Below are 19805 nucleotides of genomic sequence, written 5' to 3'. Positions count from 1 at the left end.
CAGAGGTTCAAGTGAAGAAAAGGCTGGCTGAATAGGAGACTGCTCAGGAACAGATATTTCAAAAATAATAGAATTAGAGGACAGAGCACCTAGGAAAAAACCTGAGATTTTCAGCTACAACGGAGAAGCTGGAAGCAACAGACTGTATTAATTTTATGAAAGCACAAATAAACAACTGGACTGGTATTCCACAGCAAGAGTTGTTAGTTGAAAGGGCACATTGTGTGTATGCTCCAAACTTGGCTAAGTGAAAGCAACCCAGACCTTTAATATTAAAGGTGCAATCCTACCAGCAGGAGGAGGAGTTGATTCTGACAAACTGTGACAGAAGGAGAAAATACTAAAAGTGGGAGACAGCAGAGTGTTTGTGGAGAATGATTACTTATTGTTCACAAGGCAGAAGAGGAGTAAATTTATTCCAACATTCAGGGAATATCTAGATGCAGGTGAGATTCAAACTGCTGTACCCAGCTATCTTCAAGGTATTCTTCTCTGGAGGGAGAAAATTATTTTTTAATTTTTTGGATTAAGTCCATAGTAAGGAGGAAATACAAAAGTTTTTCCAACAAAAAGTGAGTTGTGAAACAGAAGGAGATACTGCTTCTTGTTCATCTGGTAATAAAGACCACAGAGAGACTGTACCAACAAAACCTTTTCCATTGTTTCAATGTAAAATGTTGGAGAAAAGGAAGGGAACACAAGAGTTGACTAGAAGAATTGAGAGCAAGTTGGAAATGAAGTAACAGGATTTGGGAGATGAAGGTGAACAGTAATAAAACCAGTAAAGTGGGATTACAGTGCAATAATAACATTTGTGAAATATGACAGAACAAAAAATCTGGAAATATTGGACTTTTTCAGAATTTTGTGGACTTGTTGGGGACTCTAATGTTTATACCCTACTTCATGTCATTAATGTTCAGAAAAATGCTTTGGGGAGAGGAAGAGAGGGAGAAAGTTAACTGCAAGCAAATAAACCTTTTTTTTCTTTTTAATAGCACTATTTTTGTGCTTTTCTTTGCATGATATAAACTAAAGTTTTCTCAGTTATTTTTTTAAGTGTAATGAGGATTGTAAATATGTGCTGCTGTTCTTTTTTCCTTTTCTTCTTGTTCAGTTTTAACAAATGTAGGCACTGCAATGTAAAAACAAAAGCTGGTTAAAAGAACATGACAAAAGAAAAATTAATTTGTTTTTCTCATTCTTGCATTGGGGAATGACTGGATTAAGGACATTAGATTGATTTAGTAACAAGTTTCAACAGAAAGCAAGTAAATTAAATGAATACTGAATATTACAAGTTTTTTTTTCCAGAAAATGAATGCATGCTTAGTAGTAGCAATTCTGTATCTGGTCCTCATGTCTCCACAGAAACAATCTGATAAAGAGAAATTCAGTGTCTGGTTCTCATGTCTCCATGGAGACAATCTGATAAAGAGAAATTTGTTAGTGTCTGGTGGAGAATGATTGGTTCAGGAAAAAAAAGAAAAGCAAAACTGGCTATGAGATAATGTTCTGAAAGCATTTAAGGGTTTTCCCAGTTGGGAGAGCTATAAATCTGAGACAAAACCAGTTCGCACTTAGTAGAAGCACAGGTTGCACCATGTGTCTTAGCACCGATAACTTTTCGGTTACATCAAGTCTGTGAGTATGGCTGTCAGCTTGGGACATTTGTTCCTATTAGGAGGGTAAAAACTTCAGTGTTTGAATGTACATAGCTTTGTGTGATAGTATTAAATTAATAAGTTTTAGGTGGGTGTTGGGTTTTTTTTTTTTTTTTTTTTGAGGGCTTTCAATAAAACAACAACTTTTGTAAGGTATGACACAGGCTCAAACGGATATGACAAGAAACTTTATAAAATATCAACCTTCCAAACAGTGTATGCATGCAATACAAAAGCTGGAACTAGACAATTAAAAAAAGGTGTACATAAAAAGTGGGAATAATAACCTTTTAATACAATGATGCTTTCTGTAATATCTTTAAATGTCAATAGTCTGACAGATAAATATAAAAAGGGAAGAATAGTGATTTATTAAAAATGTGGAATGCAAACAGCTATGTTACAAGAGACACACCTGGAAAAAACTGAACACATGAATTTGATAAAGAAAGGTTTTCAGGACAGTTATTCAGTGGAATATCTGGAACAAAAGAAAAGTACTTGTATTAATTGCAAGATAAGCTCCAATAATGATAGAAAAGGATAAAAAAGATAATATTGGCAGATTTGTAGTGGTAAGGGGCTACTGGCAAGGGAGGAGGATTACACTCACATGTATTTATATTCCACCTAAAACTTCTATAATGGAGCTTAAGAAAATTCTGGGAGAAATGATCAGTTCTCACCATGTAATATTACTTATAGGTGGGGAATGGAATTTGATTTGCGGCCATGAAGATGTGTCTGGGGGGCCCAGAAGGGAAAGTATACCAAAGGAGGGTAGATTTTTGAAGAAATTTATGAAAATATTTGGTATGGAAGATGTGAATTCAGTAACAGGAATTTGCGTGAATTTACATATGTCCCAGGATATGAAAAGCATACAGGAACATTCCTGTTCAAGGAAAAGAAAAATAATTTGTTTTACAGGCCTCTGTAGCAGAATTTTGACAGATGACTGTTGTGACAGGAGGTCCTGCAGTGGTGGTGAAAAATAATTTGTTTTACAGGCCTGTAGCAGAATTTTAACAAATGACTATTGTGACAGGAGGTCCAGCAGTGGTGGTGCTGCGGTAGCGTTGTCACCTCACAGTAAGACGTTGTCCTGTTCGATTCTCAGCTAGAGCGCCTTCTGTGTGGAGACATGCGTGAATGGGCGTACCTTCATTGAAGGTAGTGTGTCAGAGCTGGCAACTCGGCACGTAAAAATCTACTGCCAATCATTAGCGGACCGGAGTTCCGCTGTGTCGACCCCTAACCGGGAAAAGCCGAAAGATACAACAACAATAACTGTTAGGACAGGAGGCAAACAGATCTATCTGAGATATTACCCACAGAAGACCAGCTGATTCAGTTTCCATTAGTGACAGTTTTTTTCTGGTTCTGCACATCTCTGACACGCAATTTTACTCTGACAAATATATAAGATACCTGTAGAGTGAGATAGTGCTGAAAAGCTAAACTCCAGGCTGCCTCCCATTTATGCACCACATCATTGTAGTGTTGTCTGTAAACACTTAGCAGTCCACAGGGGCCATAGGTCCTTGAGAATGTTGAGAGCAGTTTTAAGTGCCAACATCTCTCTTAAATTTATATGTCTTGGTCAGGCATTTCTGTTACAAAGACCCTGTACTTTTATCCCCCCATAGACACTACCCCCAAAGCATGTTCAGAAGCATCTGTTGTCACAGTCTATGCTGGGGATGGAACAGGAAATGGGAGTCCTGGACTCTGATAATATGTTTCTCTCCACCAAACAGGCTCCTTTATCACAAACCCCAAAACTGGAATCTGGAATGTCAGGGGATGTTGATGCTGGGACCAATACAGATTTTCGGTACCACTGACTTTTTTTCATGTGGAATCTTGCCAGAGGAATCATGTGGATCATAAATGTTTTGAGACCTAAAATCCTGAGAAATTCCTGGGGTGAGACAGTAGCCCGAGTGGAAAAACTTTAAGGTCATCAAAATACTCAACTGTGGAATAAAATATAGCAAGTAGCAAAGGGATAACATTTTGAACTTGGGTACTACCATAAACTGGTTTAGCAAAGAAAAATCCAGAACTGGTCTCCATTAATCTTCTTTCTTTGGCAAAAAAAGCATTATTGAATAAAACCACTCTCCTAGCAGATGAGGAAGGAAAGCTTATAACATTCCCGGAGACAACAGATGCCAATTGACGTGAAGGAAAAGATGAGTTTGACCTGGTGGATGAGGATTCCCTTAAAAAGGAGGGACAGATTTTCATTTCCATCTGAAACCTTGATGAATTACTTTCAGAATCCATTTCCCTGAAGCTATCTATTGCCAAAGAGAAAAATGGATGTTCAAACAAAGGTTAAAGGTTTGTCAAGGTGGGAAGGAGGAGAGGAGTCTTGCAGACAGTCATTCAATTATTAAACTGTATTTTGTTCTGGGGGAGTTATTCCTTTCTTTTTTAGCATCTCCTTGCTACTGATATTTTAAACGTCTACTTACTAGCAGTTTGCTGTGTTTGCATACTCTTTTTGAAGAGAGTTTTAGAAGTAGCATTAAACCCCTTAAACTTGTACAAGGAAGGGTGAAAAATCTGAGATATTCATAGAATCAGCTTACTTCTCTCATCACACTTAAGGACAACTACAGTAGATGGTCCCAAAACTAGTTTTCTATCCAAGGAAGAATTCAACATTTCAACTTTAACATCCTCAGGAGATTTTGAGTGCACAACTAAGCAAACATCTTCATAACAGTTACAGTGGTATCAGCCCTGGAAGTCACCTCAGCAGAATTATAAGCATACTTCGAACAGTAGGTAGCCACTTTAGACACAGAAGCAATCAAATTACACAGATGTTTTTTTTTCCTCAGAAGAAGAAACAGATACCATAATATTCATCATGTTCTCAAAAGAGGCAAGCATAAAGATTAACATACGAGCTTGATGGTTGAAAATTCTAAAATTAAGTTTTTCAGAAGAATACACTTTTTTCCAAACCTATCAAAAGGTTTCCTATCCTTCTTAGAAGGGTAGGGATTGCCACTAACCAGATGTTTATCAAAATCTGAGTTTACCAGAGAAATAACTGCTTTGTCTCATCTAGGATAAGTAAATAAAAATGTTTAAGATTGAGAAACTTTATAAAATCTTTCTGCTTTCTTGGGGGTAGCATACTGGCTTGTCAGGTAAGTTACAGGCTGTAAAAATATGTCCTCCAATGCTGAAACAACAAGAGGAATTGGCAGAGCTTCAGGAAAATCTATTTGCAATAAATCATAAGACTTCTTAAGAGACAGTGGAATGTCATTAAGCTCCCACTGAAACGGATTCATTCTGGAAATTGCTTCAGAAAAACAGAATTCATCAAAGGGACTTCGGAAGCCACACTTTCCTCAGAATTTGAACCCGAAACCTCAGCAGAATAAACAGAAGTTATTGAGCCACAATAAGTTTATGATTCAAAGGCTTGAACCTCTTAAAAATATGAAGAATCCCTTTTTCTTTTGCCAGAAACAGCTTAACTGAAAGGGTCAAGAGCCTGAACTAAGCCCAATAAATCACTCCTGTCCAAAGTAAATGACACAGGAGAAAGCATACTTGTTCATTTGTGCTTCTTGTGGAGAGGAATTTGTGAAGACGACTAACTTTTGTCAGGGAAAGCCTCCCTAGGGACAGGCATTCCAGTCAGACTAGGAAAAGAAAGATTCTCTGCTCCTTCTCCCAGAACACACAAGAGTGGTTCTCCATTGCCCACCAATGACACTCCCAACAGCTGCAGAGGACATCTAATCCCTTATCCGAGAGATTATACCAGATGGGGACAAGTAAAAATACGAATATATGGCATCAGAAATGTTCACAGCAGAGTCACCGATCTGTAGATGAGGCTCTTTGGCAGCCTGCAGTGCTGGCAATGACTGTTTATTAATTTTGTTTTTTTTTTTTTTTTTTTTTTTTGTGGCTGGTAGAAGGAAGATCTGAGGAACTGGCAGATTGTTCCATGGTAAAGCCAAAAAAGATGCGGATTTCTGGGGAAGCCTGGCAGCTGTAGTCAGTAAAACAGGTAAGTAGCAAAAATGCTATTTTTTCCACTAAAAACACAGTGAAAAAGCACTTCCCTTATCCTCAGCCATCAAAGATCAAGTAACACAAGTTTTAAGAATGAAAACAATTTAAATTAGTTTTAACAACTTTTACCCACAAAAGTAAACAGTAGATTTCCTGTTTAAAAGTTACTAGAAGTCATGTGATACTCTACAAAAATATTTTTCCAGCATAAAATAAATTTCACAAAAAACATAATTTTAAGTCATAAAAATAGCAACTGGAAGTTTTTTTTTCCCTTCAAAGGGAATTTATGACTAGTAACAGAAAGCTTCCAACTGGCCATCAATCCTCAAAAGTCTGCAATAGGTGTACTTTTTGGCAGCAGAAAAGTTCTGAAGGACTCAGCACCCAAGCCATTATTTTTCTTCAGCTTATCTCAAACTGACTAATGTTTTGGGTAAAAGAAATGTGCTCCTGAAGTTTTGTAAGCTGGCCAGCAGTTATATCCTTAACAGGATATAAACCATACAGTGAAGGCTACTGCAGCAGGGATCAATATGAACATAAAATGTTACCATAACGTGGGTTGCCCAAATATGATCCTCTTGATTTATTTTAAGACCAAGAGCTTACAACTCACTTTTATACATTTGCAACATAAGGTTATGAAATAATATATACACACACATACTTTCATATTTTTATAGCCACTTACCAGAATTTGGGTCATACAACCTTAGGAGTAGTGATACTAAAGTTGATTTGCCTGAGCCACTGGGTCCAACTACTGCCATCACAGAGCCAGCTGGAACAGACAGAGTGAGGTTCTGGAAAACAGGAGCTTCTGGACGGGTTGGGTAAGAAAAGCAGACATCTCTAAATTCCAGTTCTCCTTTAAATGTCTTAGCTTCCAACAGCATGCCTCCTGTAAACCAACAAAAATAAAATGTTTGGAAGGAACAGTGTAGAGCTAAAACATTAAAAACATTTGTAACAAACAAAATAATCTTGAATTTTACTTTGCTTGCTCATAGTTTCAAACACCAACTATATATGGCACCTGATTCAAATGAATACCACTGTGTGCTACATGTGACATAGTCAAGCTTGTGCACATTCTTGACCCTTTGTATTCTCTTAGGTTAGACTTGAAAACATGGTCCGAAACATGAATGGAGAAAACAGAGTTACACGAGGTACTTACCCTAACAGCAAATCTATGAGGTAGAAGACGTGACTAGCACTTACTGAAAAATGAGCTCATATACCATGCAAAGCACTGGATTCAGCCATCTTTCCTTCAACATTTAAACCCCATAAATAAGTTCAAGCTAGTACACAGTGATGTAGATCAGTATGTCTCTTCTGTACAGCCTGCATTTGGTTTGGTAACCATGAAAATTGGGTCTTCTGAGAGAGAGAGAGAGAGAGAGACAGAGAATTCAAGAGAAGTGTACAGTAATGAGTGGGGCACATAACAGTAGAGGATCAAATAGCATGTAGCAGTACACAGGGATATAGCCAGAAAAGAGCATCTATCTTTGATCAGATCTTCTCAACAGTCGCAAGCAACCCATGATGCATATGGTTACAATTAGAGGTGGTCTTGGCTATAAAATGAACGCATCTATACTCTCTAAGCTGTTCTTATTTAGCGTTCAGAAGTGGCACACAAAATTATAAAACAAATTCTACCAATGAAGGCACATAAATTTACATTTAACAGGAAGTACCATAAATAAATGGGTCTATATTACATATTTGAACTTTCTAAACTTCGAATCCCATATGTTTGACAACATATGATCGAAGTTTAAAAGTTTGAATATATAATAAAACAAACAAAAAAACTTAACTTAAAAGTGCAGGCAGGGGCAAGCCCCCCTGTGCCCCCCACACATCCCCTACTTAAATATACCAACTCCGAGATCGCACTTCAGTGCAGAAAAGGGAAATTCTCCCATTCTGCACCGAAGGGCACCGTTATGTTTAACCTTTGAACACTTGAAATTTTGATCATATGGTGTCGACCATATGCCATTCGAAATTTCAAGCGTTCGTGCTTCTAATAGGAACCCAAATAAATAGCTACAAATGCTAAATGCCTCCTAACACAATACAGCTAGAGAAAAACAGTGTAGAAGCAGCTATGGCTAAACAATTGCACAGTCAAGCAGCACATCCATAAAAACTCTTGCTACTGGTATTGAATAGCTACATACAATCAAAGTAAAATAAATCACTCCACAGTACTCACACACACTTTATTACAAAGCTCTGTGCACCCATTGCAAAAAACTGATCGTCATGGACATAGGCAGAAATCCAGAAAAGTTTTTACAGGAACAAAAAAGCAGACTTATTTTTTTACAATTAAAATTCAACACATTTATAGGAGATGATTCAATTTTACCCACTAAAAACTACGATGTATTAAATTAGTGTTAATTGTGGTTGGTCTGAGTAAATACTGATAAAGTCTCATGATGTCAGCAGAATGTCTAAAACTTTCTGATGCTAGCAAACTTTTTCCTTTTACCTGTCTCAAACCATGACTTTGCCGTAAAGCACAGGAAGTTTGTCATGAGCAAAGGAATTATCAGACATTTCCCATATAACTTAATTTGTATTTCAAGCTTCCCATGTGATTTAGTCTACGTCATTCTTGCAGGTGTTGAGGGCTGAAGAAAAATATTATCAGACTTCTATTTGCCGCCAGAGTTAAGTACATGAGCAATTCATAACATATATCACTACAGCACCTGGACATTTTATATCTTAACCATGTATTTATCTTCATAAATCTGTCCTCGTCATATAGATAAATGTGAAGCTATATATCAGTTTTACTAACAAAACATTATACACTTTAACATTCACAACTTCAGTTTTAAACAACGCATTCCAGACCTGAAGTCTAACTCACACAGATTAGGCTGTAGCTCTTCATTTATATCCAGACCTCACAACACTACAAGGCCCACTTGTCTTGGGAACGTAATGCATTTCAAGTCTTAGAAATATAAAAAAGTTACTTCATAGCAACATATCATCTTTAGTAATCTGCATTCTACCACAATACAAACAGCTGCGGAATTCATAACATGCGCAAGATCATGCATGGGGTTGGGGGGAAGGAATCTATCTTGTAGCAATGATCCTACTACTCAGTCGTCCACTATAATGGTGTCTGTACTCACAAAATTGTATTTTGTTCATCATAATCATAGCAGTCAGCATAATCATAAATGTGAATTCATAACATAAATGGGATTAAGCTGTATGTGGACACCCGCCTCCTGGACAGATCTCTGAAGCAGTTCAATGTCTGTAAGGTGTACATGGACAATCTCTTACAAAAAGGATAGCATAAGCTCTAAGCTCAGTTGTAAGAGACCAAAAACAGCACCACAGTCCGTTTTTTTTCTGTTGCCACTTTTGCTCCTTTGTCTGCAGACCATGAAGCCTCTCCTCCAAATCAACAAGTCCCGTTTATCTGGGTTCCTATCAGCTGACCGAAGATGCAGGTTAGCAAATGTGACTTGGTCGAGCTGTAAATGCCAAAACGGCAAAATATCAAAGCGGTATGTAAGCAAATTCTTTCCCTGGGAAAGAATTTGCTTGGCCACTTCGGTAGTTTGCCATTTTCGGCACTGTAGTGCGGTCTCAGAGTTGGTATATTTAAGTAGGGGGATGTGGGGGGGGGGGGCAAAGCCCCCCACTTAATATGTATTAAAGTGTTTTTTTGGGGGGGGGGGGGGTTTGTTGGAACAGCAATTTTTTTCCCCCTTGAAAAAAATCGCTGTTCTGACAGTTCGGTTTTGTAAGCTTTCGCTTACATGGGGTTGATTAATCACTGCTAACCTAAGCGTTCGGTGTTCTAATATAGACCCGTTTATTCTCTGCAGTATGAAGGCTGAAAAACTGACTGCAGAACTTAACTTCAAAGACAAGTTAGAGGTGAAACCTGACAAAGAAATGAGCCTAAACATGTTGGTGTAAATTTAAAACATGACTTTTGCATGTAGAGTCTGCAAAAAAGTATAAAAAGACGAGTTACTAAAAGCAAGCCAAGCTGATTTGCATTAAGACAAATTATGAACTTTTAGCAGTTTTATGACGTTAGCCACAAATTCTCTTTTTTATGTAAAATACATGCATTGCTTACATTTTAAGCTGTATCTACTTTTCTCAACAGTTTTAATTTTTCATTATCCATACAATGGAACTTCCTTCCAGAGTCATGGCATTACTCTTATAGTGTGTGTGTGTGTGTGTGTGTGTGTGTGTGTGTGTGTGTGTGTGTGTGGGATCTCTATCTTGGTTAACGCACCACTAGAGACCTTATTGTTCCTGGACCTCCTGTATCTTCAGAGGCCCAGTGACTCCACATAACATGACCCAGGGGCATGAATCTTTACCACCAGAAAAAAATAAATAAATAACCATGGTGGAGGAATAGATTTCTAATCCAGTGCCTCGGAAACATCTCAGATAAACCTCCTGTGCATGTTACGCAGTGCAACTCACTCTCTCTTTTTAAGCATAAACTGGATGACTGAATGTATATTCAAAAATTTACTCTGGGAATGACTAGTACTGCCCTCCTAGATAAAGGAGATGCAACATGAAGGACACTGGCTTAAATGGTCATAAGACTCAACAGCTTTGGAATATCTATGAATCTATTAACTACCCACAGGGAGGTATCATTCAGGCAGTCATGAGGGTGTTTTGGGACTTCACTGGTATCCAAACAAATGAGGGCATTTCTAAAGGTCTAACTCCACTCCCTGGGCAGAAGGATGTGCATTCCGCATCACCTCAGAGGCCCACAATGCCTACCCCATATAAGTGCAAACTCCTGCACACCCAGCTTAAAGTCTACTACCACCATCAGGGGATTGTTCAGCCTAATGTCCAAACTGAGACTGCATTCCAACCCCTTTCCCCAAGTGACGTATGCTGTACATGGCTAGCTCCACTCCCTCAGTGGATGGGCATGACTATCCTCCACTGCTAACATGGTCTTCTGTTGATTTCATTATTAACACAAGTTCATTGAAAATAATGTACCAGCAAATACTCAAATGGTGTGACAATGGGATCTTTGCAGAAGTCACGCTGAATGACTACAGCATAAAGGAAAAGCACATTCAGTCATGTGTAAGTACTGAAAGTCTTGCAAAAAGTATCAAAACAAAGACCATTTTCAATGGCATTCTTACTTACCACCACCAGAACAATAGAAATGAAACCCTATTTGCACATGTCTATACTCTGACAGTGTATGTCTGCATGACAGAAAATATTCGGAGCCTAACTAGCCAGCTCCATTGGCATAGTAGGATAAAACCCTGACTACAATCAAGGTAACCTGGGCTTGATTATTGGTGTGAGCACCTTCCAGAGCTGGCTGGGGTGGGAGAGGAGAGAAGGAGCTGTGCCTGCTCACTTCTATAAAAATGGAGGGGTAGTATAAATGTCCAGAGAACTCAAGAGCACTGATTTCCACAGTAAAGACAACAGAAAGGTGCACTACATTTTTTTTCAGGAGGTGGGGGTCATGATGGATTTACGTCATTCATGTAAGTGAGCGACAGTCCCACAGTAAGCCCATTGCAGACCTTCCTGAAGAATACTTACAATGGGTGCATTGGTTTTAGATTTATATACATAAATGCCCTGTGCTTGCAAGTAATATAGAATTGCAGGTGACCCAACTTCTCTCTTTTCCCCTCTTAAGGTTCTCCAGTTCCCTTACCAACCTGTCAAGGCAGCACCACCCATGACATTAGTGCTGGATGAAGAAGTTCATCTCCTTCACCTCTACTACTGGACAAGAAGGCTGGAGATATTGATGGCATCACCAAGCAACTGATGGTCAGCTGCTGCACAGCGGTCAAAGAAAATGCAAAAATATATATTTTTATCCAAATTAATAAGGTAAAACATCACTCACCCTTAGTAATGCACTCTACAGCCTAATGCTGACTAGATGCATCAATTTAGCAGACCCACTACTTGGCAATACCAAGAAAAAACAGGCAGGAGACCTTCTTGTAGCAATGATCCTTCCAGGTAAACATCTCTAGCTATGAGTGTACCATCACACAAACTATGCTCATCATAATGCTACTACTGTTTCAGGGTATTTATAAGATGTATGAGAGATCAACACATGAGCTCCATTATGCTCTGAAAAACTGGAGTGTCGAGTTTCTCCTTGCTTCCAGACTGTCAATCTAGTATGCAATGTTCTGCAAAGGTGTGAGTGATGTCTCAAATGGCAGCCTCAAATATGCTCGCAGCAGAAACCTTCTTGAAGATCAAGTAACAATGGCATCAGCAGATTTAGTGGAACAGGGCCTGATCTAGCTAATAAGGCGTTACAGAGCAGTAATGGACTTGTATAAGATTGCTGGACAAATGACGGACATCATAGGTTCATAGGTAAGTACTAGGATAGCTGCCCTTGCAGGCCATTTTAAGCTTAGCCAACTTCCCTTTTTCTGCTCAAATTAACCTATCTCATTTGGTTAGAGACTGGTCTTATCCATCCCATGGTCAATAATTACATATTACACCTAACGAGAATAACTGGGATTATACCACAGATAATTTGAGGGGACACGCGCATGGGATAAAGCATTCTGGTGCTGCCTCTATCCATTAGTAGTACAGGGGGATGCCCTGGGATAATGTTCTGTTTCCCATCCATAGATCCAAAATGTACTTGAACATGGACAGGGATGAACTTTGTTTTATGTGGGTGGGGAGTCTGTTCCAGAACAGTGGTATTCTCTGTGAGATCCCTAGACAGAGTATTTCTAATGTTATTGAACTTGCTGATGTGCAGTAAATCCATCAGTATTGAGTCGGTGGATTTCTTGTATGCTAGACACAGATCACCTCTTAGTAGTCTGGTCATTATAGCAGGATTAAGCTATGAACAGTGATGTATTGATCAAAGAGTAAATGCTCTGGTCCACATTAACCATGCAATATTGTTTTACAAATAAGTAGGCACTGCCTCATATTTATCTGGTACAGTGTGTGTGTGTGAGGGGGTGGCATAAGGAAGAACTGTGAAATACAGCTGGACTGACAACTGTTTCCTGCCCATGTTGAGGGTATCATGGGTGTCTACTGCAGTAAGCCCCCTGCATTGTTGGAGGTACTCGGAGCTGACCTTTTTCAATAATTTTACTCCCCCTTAACCACTACAGCCCCATTTTGTTGACAGTTGTGCAAAACCCCACTATTCATCAAGAAGTTCATCTGTCTACCTGTATGGAAGTGGGTCTTTATCAATGTGGTGTGGTTGTTAAACTTCGTGAAATGGACAGCTACAGAAGAAAACTGTGGTAATACCCAACTGATGCCCTGTCAACAGGTGTAAGAATAGTAGGTCAGCTGTCATGGTTACCAGCTTGCAACCACACTTGATGTGGTTCCTAAGAGGCACTGTAGTGTAGAAAAGTTGACAGTTTTCTGTGATTCCATAACACATTGCACACATATATATATCTACACACATTATATATGCATACATGTATATATATATATATATATATATATATATATATATATATGTGTGTGTGTGTCTATACACACAAAAAATATATATGTGTGTGTGCGTGTGCGTATATATATATATATATATATATATATATATATATATATATATACATATATATATGCACATGTATGTCGTGCACATGGTATAAGAGTGCTTGGTAACAAGTGTACTGTGGCAAATTTGTGAAATGGATGCTTGTTAACAACAAATATCAATTTTGACTAATCTTTGTGAGATAAATTAAGCACTATGGAAATGGAAAGAATGGTCATACAAATTATTATCAAGAGTCCTGCATGGGTTATGGGTGGTACCATAACTACTGATGTAGAGAGACAACCTTTTACTTATCAACAAATTGTTTTGCATTGTGTTGAAGGCTATCACAGTGGTGATTAGGCAACATATTCTACACAAACCATTTATTTTTCTTTCACAGGATCAGAGGATGTTACTACAATTTTGGCTCTAAAGCTTTTGCAAGTTTAGCCATGTTATATCCTTCTTCACTTATGGACCAAGATATATAGTCCATGTTTGCACGTGAATCTAAGATCAGCACTGGCTGCCCCTGTCTGAGACGGGCAAAGGTGAAACCCCCAATGTAATTAAGTTTTTCCATCAAATTATCCAGGTTACGCTTAGAGTCATTGAGAAGCTCTGTTTTAAATGAATTGGGAATCTGTTCCAGAGAAGTGGCAACCTCTGGGAAACATACCTGTCTCTCCAGCGTGTCCTGTTAATATCACAGGCTAGGTTAAGATTCCTAGAGTGAGTGAATCTTGGATTAGCGGATGTTCAGCAGCTTCATCAAGGCAGGGTTTGAGATTGCTCTGTAGGCCACGCACAAGTTGCCTCTAAAATGTCTATATGATACTGAGTAAAGTGTTAGAGCCTTCAGTCTGTCCTTGTAAGTCATGTGCTGTAGGCCTCGAATTTTCTTTGTGAGAAACCTCTGAGGTCTCTACAGTTGCTGCCGATGTCTGGTGAGGTACATACAAAGGGAGCATTGTACTCTGTTACTGGTCTGATGAGTGGTCTGATGAGAGCAGAGTACAGCTTTGGATGCTATACCCTTGCTTATGAGGTATGCAATGTAGAAGGCCTTCCTTACTACTGTGGACACCTGATGATCAAAATTAAGGTGGCTATCAACTTGCGTTCCTAAATCTCTCACCATTGGGTTTGAACTTGGGGATATTACTAATGTTGTAATTAGCAGAGGGTCCCCTCCTTTGCCAAAGTGGATGATAATGCATTTTTTTTTTTTTGCATTTAGTTTAAGTCAGTGGCTTTGAAACCAATCATTTGTCTGTGTAAGCCCATTTTGTAGTACATTGACATCTTTAGGGGACTCAATGATTGCACCCAGTTTGCAGTCATCAGCAAACTTGGTAAGCCATAGGCAAACTATTTTTGTCTGGACTTCTGAAAAATATATACCAAACAGTAGGGGGCCTAGCACAGATCCCTGTGGAGCACCACTGGTAACAGGTCTGCTAGTAGAGCTGGCATTCCTAATATTGACTGTGTGTGTTCTGTTTGTGAGCCAGTTGGCAACCTATCTAGTGATGGAAGGGTTAATCTCCAGCTGGGTTTGTTTCTCGATGCCTGAGTGATGGAGTGTGTCAAAGGCCTTGGCTAGGTCAAGACTGGCAGTGTGGACTGTTTTGCCTTCAACCAGGGCCTTAGTGACATTCTCAAAGAAGTTCACCAGGTTTAGTAGGCAAGATCTGCCCTTAAAGCCAAACTGGGTCGGGTCAAGAGTTTGAAGGTCACCTATATCCTTGTTGATAAGATCCATGATGATTCTCTCCATGGCCTTGTAGATAAGGCTGGTTAGACTTATGGGTCTATAGTTCCCAGAATCTGCAAGAGGATTATGATTGCTGTTTTCCACTCAGCTGGGACAAAGCCAGTGCTTAGATTGAGACTGAAGAGCATGGCCAGCAGTTCCACTAACTCCTGTTTTAGACCATTTAATAAGCAGCCTGGGATGTGGTCCAGTCTCACAGAGGCTGTGTTTTTGGCTTTAAAGAGTGCGGCTATGACCTGTTCTCTGGAGATACTAGGCAGAGGAATGAATCTCCAGAGAACAGGTGACGGGTATGTTATGGGGTATGACTGGTGGGGACGGGGTGAAGTTTTTGCCCAACCTGTCTGCTAGCAGGTTGGTGATGTCCTCAGGTTGAGTATAAATGGGACTATCCAAAGCTAGTTCCGCACAAAGATGGACCTTCCCTTTTAGATTTCGGATGTAGCTAAAGAATGCTTTGTGATGTACCTTAGCTAGTGATGCGAATTTACTTTTGTAAATAGCTTTTAGAGGACTTTACAAGATGTTTGCATGTCTTCCTTGCGGTCAAGTGAGCTTTGAAAACGCATGTGTGTGTGTGTGTGTGTGTGTGTGTGTGTGTGTGTGTGTGTGTGTGTGTGTGTGTGTGTGCCTTCTGTGAAGGCTGGGCACTGGGCTGGCAACTTGACACCGTAAAAACTCCACTGCCAATCAATAGCAGACCAGTGATCCGCTGTGATGGCCCCTAACTGGGAAAAGCCAAAAGACATGATGTCCAATCTGCTTGTTTATGCTTTGGAGGGAGTTCTTCCTTTGCTGGACCTATTCCCTCTTGCTTTTTGACAGCAGTTTCTTTCTCTTACTGTATAACCTATTTATGGTGGATGTCCACCAGGGTGGCTTATTTTTTTTGTGAGGATCTTGATTTGATCCGTTCCTGTACTGCCGAGTCTATAAATTTAGATAAATGTTTATACAGGACATTTGTGTACATCTCAGTATAGGGGTCATTGCTGTCAGTGTTGGCATGTGATATACTTTTCCATTTCACTGTTTACAGCTGTGGCAAGCATGTGTGTATATTGGGGAGAGTATGTGGTGTATGCTACAAAAGAGAGCAATTTTAACTGTGTGAATGTTGCAGACTGTGGTGCGTGTGTGTGTGTGTGTGTGTGAATGTGTGTGTGAATGTATGTGTGAATGTATGTGTGTGAGTGCATGCACTCCTTGTGTGAAACATTACACTTCTGTGGGTGGCTGTCAGTTTACAGTGTTTACTGGTATGGTTATAAGTGCCTTAGCCTAAATTGAGCTACTTCGTTTTGTCCCTTGTGACTGCAGCATTGTTTTATGAAGAGATATACTTTGTTTTACCGCTTGCATTGTTTGTTTGCACCCAGTTATTTGTCACAAAGTATTGCTGCTGTGTGTTTTCTGCCACAGGTGCTGGGAGTCATGTATCCTCAGAGTAGCCCATGAATTGGTCCTCATTAGTTCCTAAAGCATCACAATGTAGAGATGTGACCACTATTCCATAGTTCATGGTCCTCTTTCAGTAAATGTGCATCAGCGAGTTGTGCCTAATTAAGTAGTACTACAGAATTAGAAAGTAGGCATGGGGGGGGGGGTGCTTACAAATATATTAAATGTGACAGTCTGGAGTTTGATAAACTGAGCACCAGGAAACTGAGTTTACTACTCATCCCAAAGTGTGATTAATAGAATTCAAACAAATGTGACGGGCTAAGGCCACATTGTTGCTTGGTTAACATTAAACAGCTCTAAAAAGACAACAGTGCAACACATACTACTTGTGATAAGCTATTTTTCACTTTACAACTGAAATTCATAAGGCTGACTATTAGTGAGTTAAAATGGTTGTAGGAGCTCTCAAAGTGAAGCACCATTAACATTAATTTGGCAGAACAAGTGTACATACAAGACAAGGACACTGGCAAGTATCACGCTATTGTGCTTTATACGGAATGCAGTGACAAACTGTGAAAATATTCTAATGTAATCATCTAAGATATTTACAAAAAGCAGAGGTTTACATCACAGACTTGTGAGGTACTCATTAATAAGCACACAGAAGCATTGTATTGTTATGTAAAGCTCTGCATGAAATAATACAGTTGATTTCATGGTAAAACTGTATTAAGATATGTAAAGATAACCACGTAAGTAGTCCGCATCCATTCAAATAAGAAGTTATGTACCTACCATAACGTTCCATGTTAGTTGTCTTCTCTCGCCTTCTTTCTTGCTTGATGGGTTCGGAGCCGATCCTCGGCTCCGACTCGGCACTTGCTAAGCTCGAGAGTCACTTTTACCAGCTCGAGGCAGCCCCATATCCCATGATGCAAGGCGGTAAGTACCCAGATCTCGTTTGATGACAAAGGGCAGTAGCACCAAGCATAAACACTTCCCAAAGGAAGAAAGAAAGAAAGCCTACAGGATGGAAGAAGGACCAGGTCAGAATGGTCTTCAGCATAATAACTCCTTGTAGAAAAGGTCTGTCCAGGCCTGGGGGAAGGAGGGAGGGTCGCAAGAAAGAAGGCGAGAGAAGACAACTAACATGGAACGTTATGGTAGGTACATAACTTCTTAATGTTAAGTTGTCAATCTCGCCTTCATTCTTGCTTGATGGGACCGCGTCCCTAGCACCTCTATCCTGGGTGGCTCAATGGAACAGACTCTTGAGGACTGTAGAGCCAAAACTGGCTCTGTCCCTGGAGGCCAAATCCAATTTGTAATGGGAAACAAAAGTATGAGGAGTGGCCCAAGTAGCCGCTGCACAAATAGTGTCTAAAGGAAGTCTAGCTTGAAAGGCTGTAGAAGTAGCTAAGCTCCTAGTTGAATGTGCTTTAGGTTTTGAGCACAGCTGTTTTCCCCTGAGCAGATAAATTTCAGAGATGACAGAAGAAAGCCATCTAGATAAGGTCACTTTAGAGACAGGAAGACCTTTCTTGTTATCCGCATATGAAACAAAGAGTTGATCGGATTTCCTAAATTGTTTAGTTCTGTCCAAATAATATCTGAGTTGGCGGTGGACATCAAGATAATGTAGTTTTTGTTCCGATCTGTCTGAATAGTTTGGAAAAAATACAGGGAGATCAATGGATTGATTCAAATTAGTCTTTGAGGCGACCTTAGGCAAAAAGGTCGGATTACTTCTCAATGATACTCTGTCTTTGTGAAAGACCAAATAGGGGGGTCGAACCGATAGAGCATGAAGTTCAGACACCCTCCTGGCCGATGCAATAGCAACTAGGAATAATGTTTTCCAAGAAAGAAATTTTAGGGAACAAGAAACAGCTGGCTCGAAGGGGGGAAGAATCAAGGATGTCAGCACTAAATTTAGATCCCATTGAGGGGGAGGATTCCTGATTGGAGGCTTTAGCAGGAAAATTCCTTTCAAGAAGGCTCTACAAAGCCTATGGGACATAATATTGTGATCTGCAATCCCGACATGAAAGTTGGAGATAGCAGCCAATTGAACTCTGACTGTGGAAGAAGAGGAGCCTGCATGAAAAATCTCTGCTAAGAAGTCCAGAACTGCCTGAACTGGGGCAGTGAAGGGGTCAATATTTTTGGCCTTAGCCCAATGAGAGAAACGTTTCCATTTGCTTGTATAAATCCTCCTGGTAGAGGATTTTAAAGAAGCTACTAGAATGTCTCTAACGGGGTTAGAGATCAAAGGAAGCCTGGCTAAGGAAGGAAGTGGAGCAACCATGCTGTGAGGTTGAGAGAAGGTATAGACCGGTGCAGCTGACCGGATTGGTGAATCAGAAGATCTGGCACCGGGTCCAGATGCCACGGCTGCACCAAAAGGTGACGATGGAGGAACGGGAACCAAATTTGTCGAGGCCAATAAGGAGCAATGAGTATCATTTTGGCTCTCAAAACGGTTGCTTTCTGGATAACTTGAGGGATCAGAGGAAATGGAGGAAAAGCATAAAGAAGTCCCTGGGGCCAATCCTGGGTCAGAGCGTCTCTGGGGGGATGGCCTGGTAGAGGGAAGAGAGAGAAGAAGTCTGGGCATTTGCTGTTTTGGGGAGTAGCAAAAAGATCGCAACATGGGCGACCCCATTCCAGAAAAATCTCTTCCACTATAGATTGCTTGAGAGACCACTCGTGAGGCATGAGAATAGCTCTGCTCAATCTGTCCGCTAAAATGTTGGTTTTCCCAGGGATGTGCGTTGCTACCAGAAACCGATGAGAGGAGATCGCCCATTGCCAAAGTCTGAGCGCTTCGACACAAGGGGTAGGACTTGGTTCCGCCCTGTTTGTTGATATACCAAACTACAGACATGTTGTCTGTGTGGACTGCAATTGTCCCTACGGGAAGAAAGTCGTTGAGGGCTTGCAACGTTAAAAGCACTGCTCTCATCTCCAGGACATTTATGTGCAGGTGGTATTCGAACGGTTGCCACGTCCCATGAACCATCCTGCCCTGATAATGACCCCCCCACCCGATCAGGGAGGCATCCGTGGTGACAGTGGCTACCGGGGATGGGGGTACAAAGTGTCTGCCTTGGTGAATCTGGGGAGATGTGATCCACCAAGCAAGATGATTTTTGCAAATCTGTGTCACCAGAATTTGGTGACGCATTGGAAGTTGTTGGTAAGACCATTGAGTGAACAACATCCACTGAAGAAGGCGCATGTAGAAGCGAGCCAGGGGAAGAAGAGTAATGGCCGCAGCCATGAGGCCTAATATCTTTAGAAC

General features: G+C 40.2%; 1 protein-coding gene across 1 annotated transcript in view; it reads right to left on the bottom strand.

Annotated features, from left to right (window-relative positions):
* The window catches only part of ABCB10 (ATP binding cassette subfamily B member 10), a 690016-nt gene that overhangs the window by 317498 nt on the left and 352713 nt on the right, over positions 1-19805 (bottom strand). Inside the window, exon 7 of the mRNA XM_044076125.1 lies at positions 6412-6621. Coding sequence (XP_043932060.1) covers positions 6412-6621 — 210 coding nt within the window. The remainder of the gene's footprint in view (positions 1-6411; positions 6622-19805) is intronic.

This window comes from Protopterus annectens, chromosome 1.part1, assembly GCF_019279795.1.
Source record: "Protopterus annectens isolate FY-2018-M chromosome 1.part1, PAN1.0, whole genome shotgun sequence".
Lineage (NCBI taxonomy): Eukaryota > Metazoa > Chordata > Ceratodontiformes > Protopteridae > Protopterus > Protopterus annectens.
Note: the sequence above shows the minus strand (reverse complement) of the source record. Positions and strands in the feature narration are given on the sequence as shown.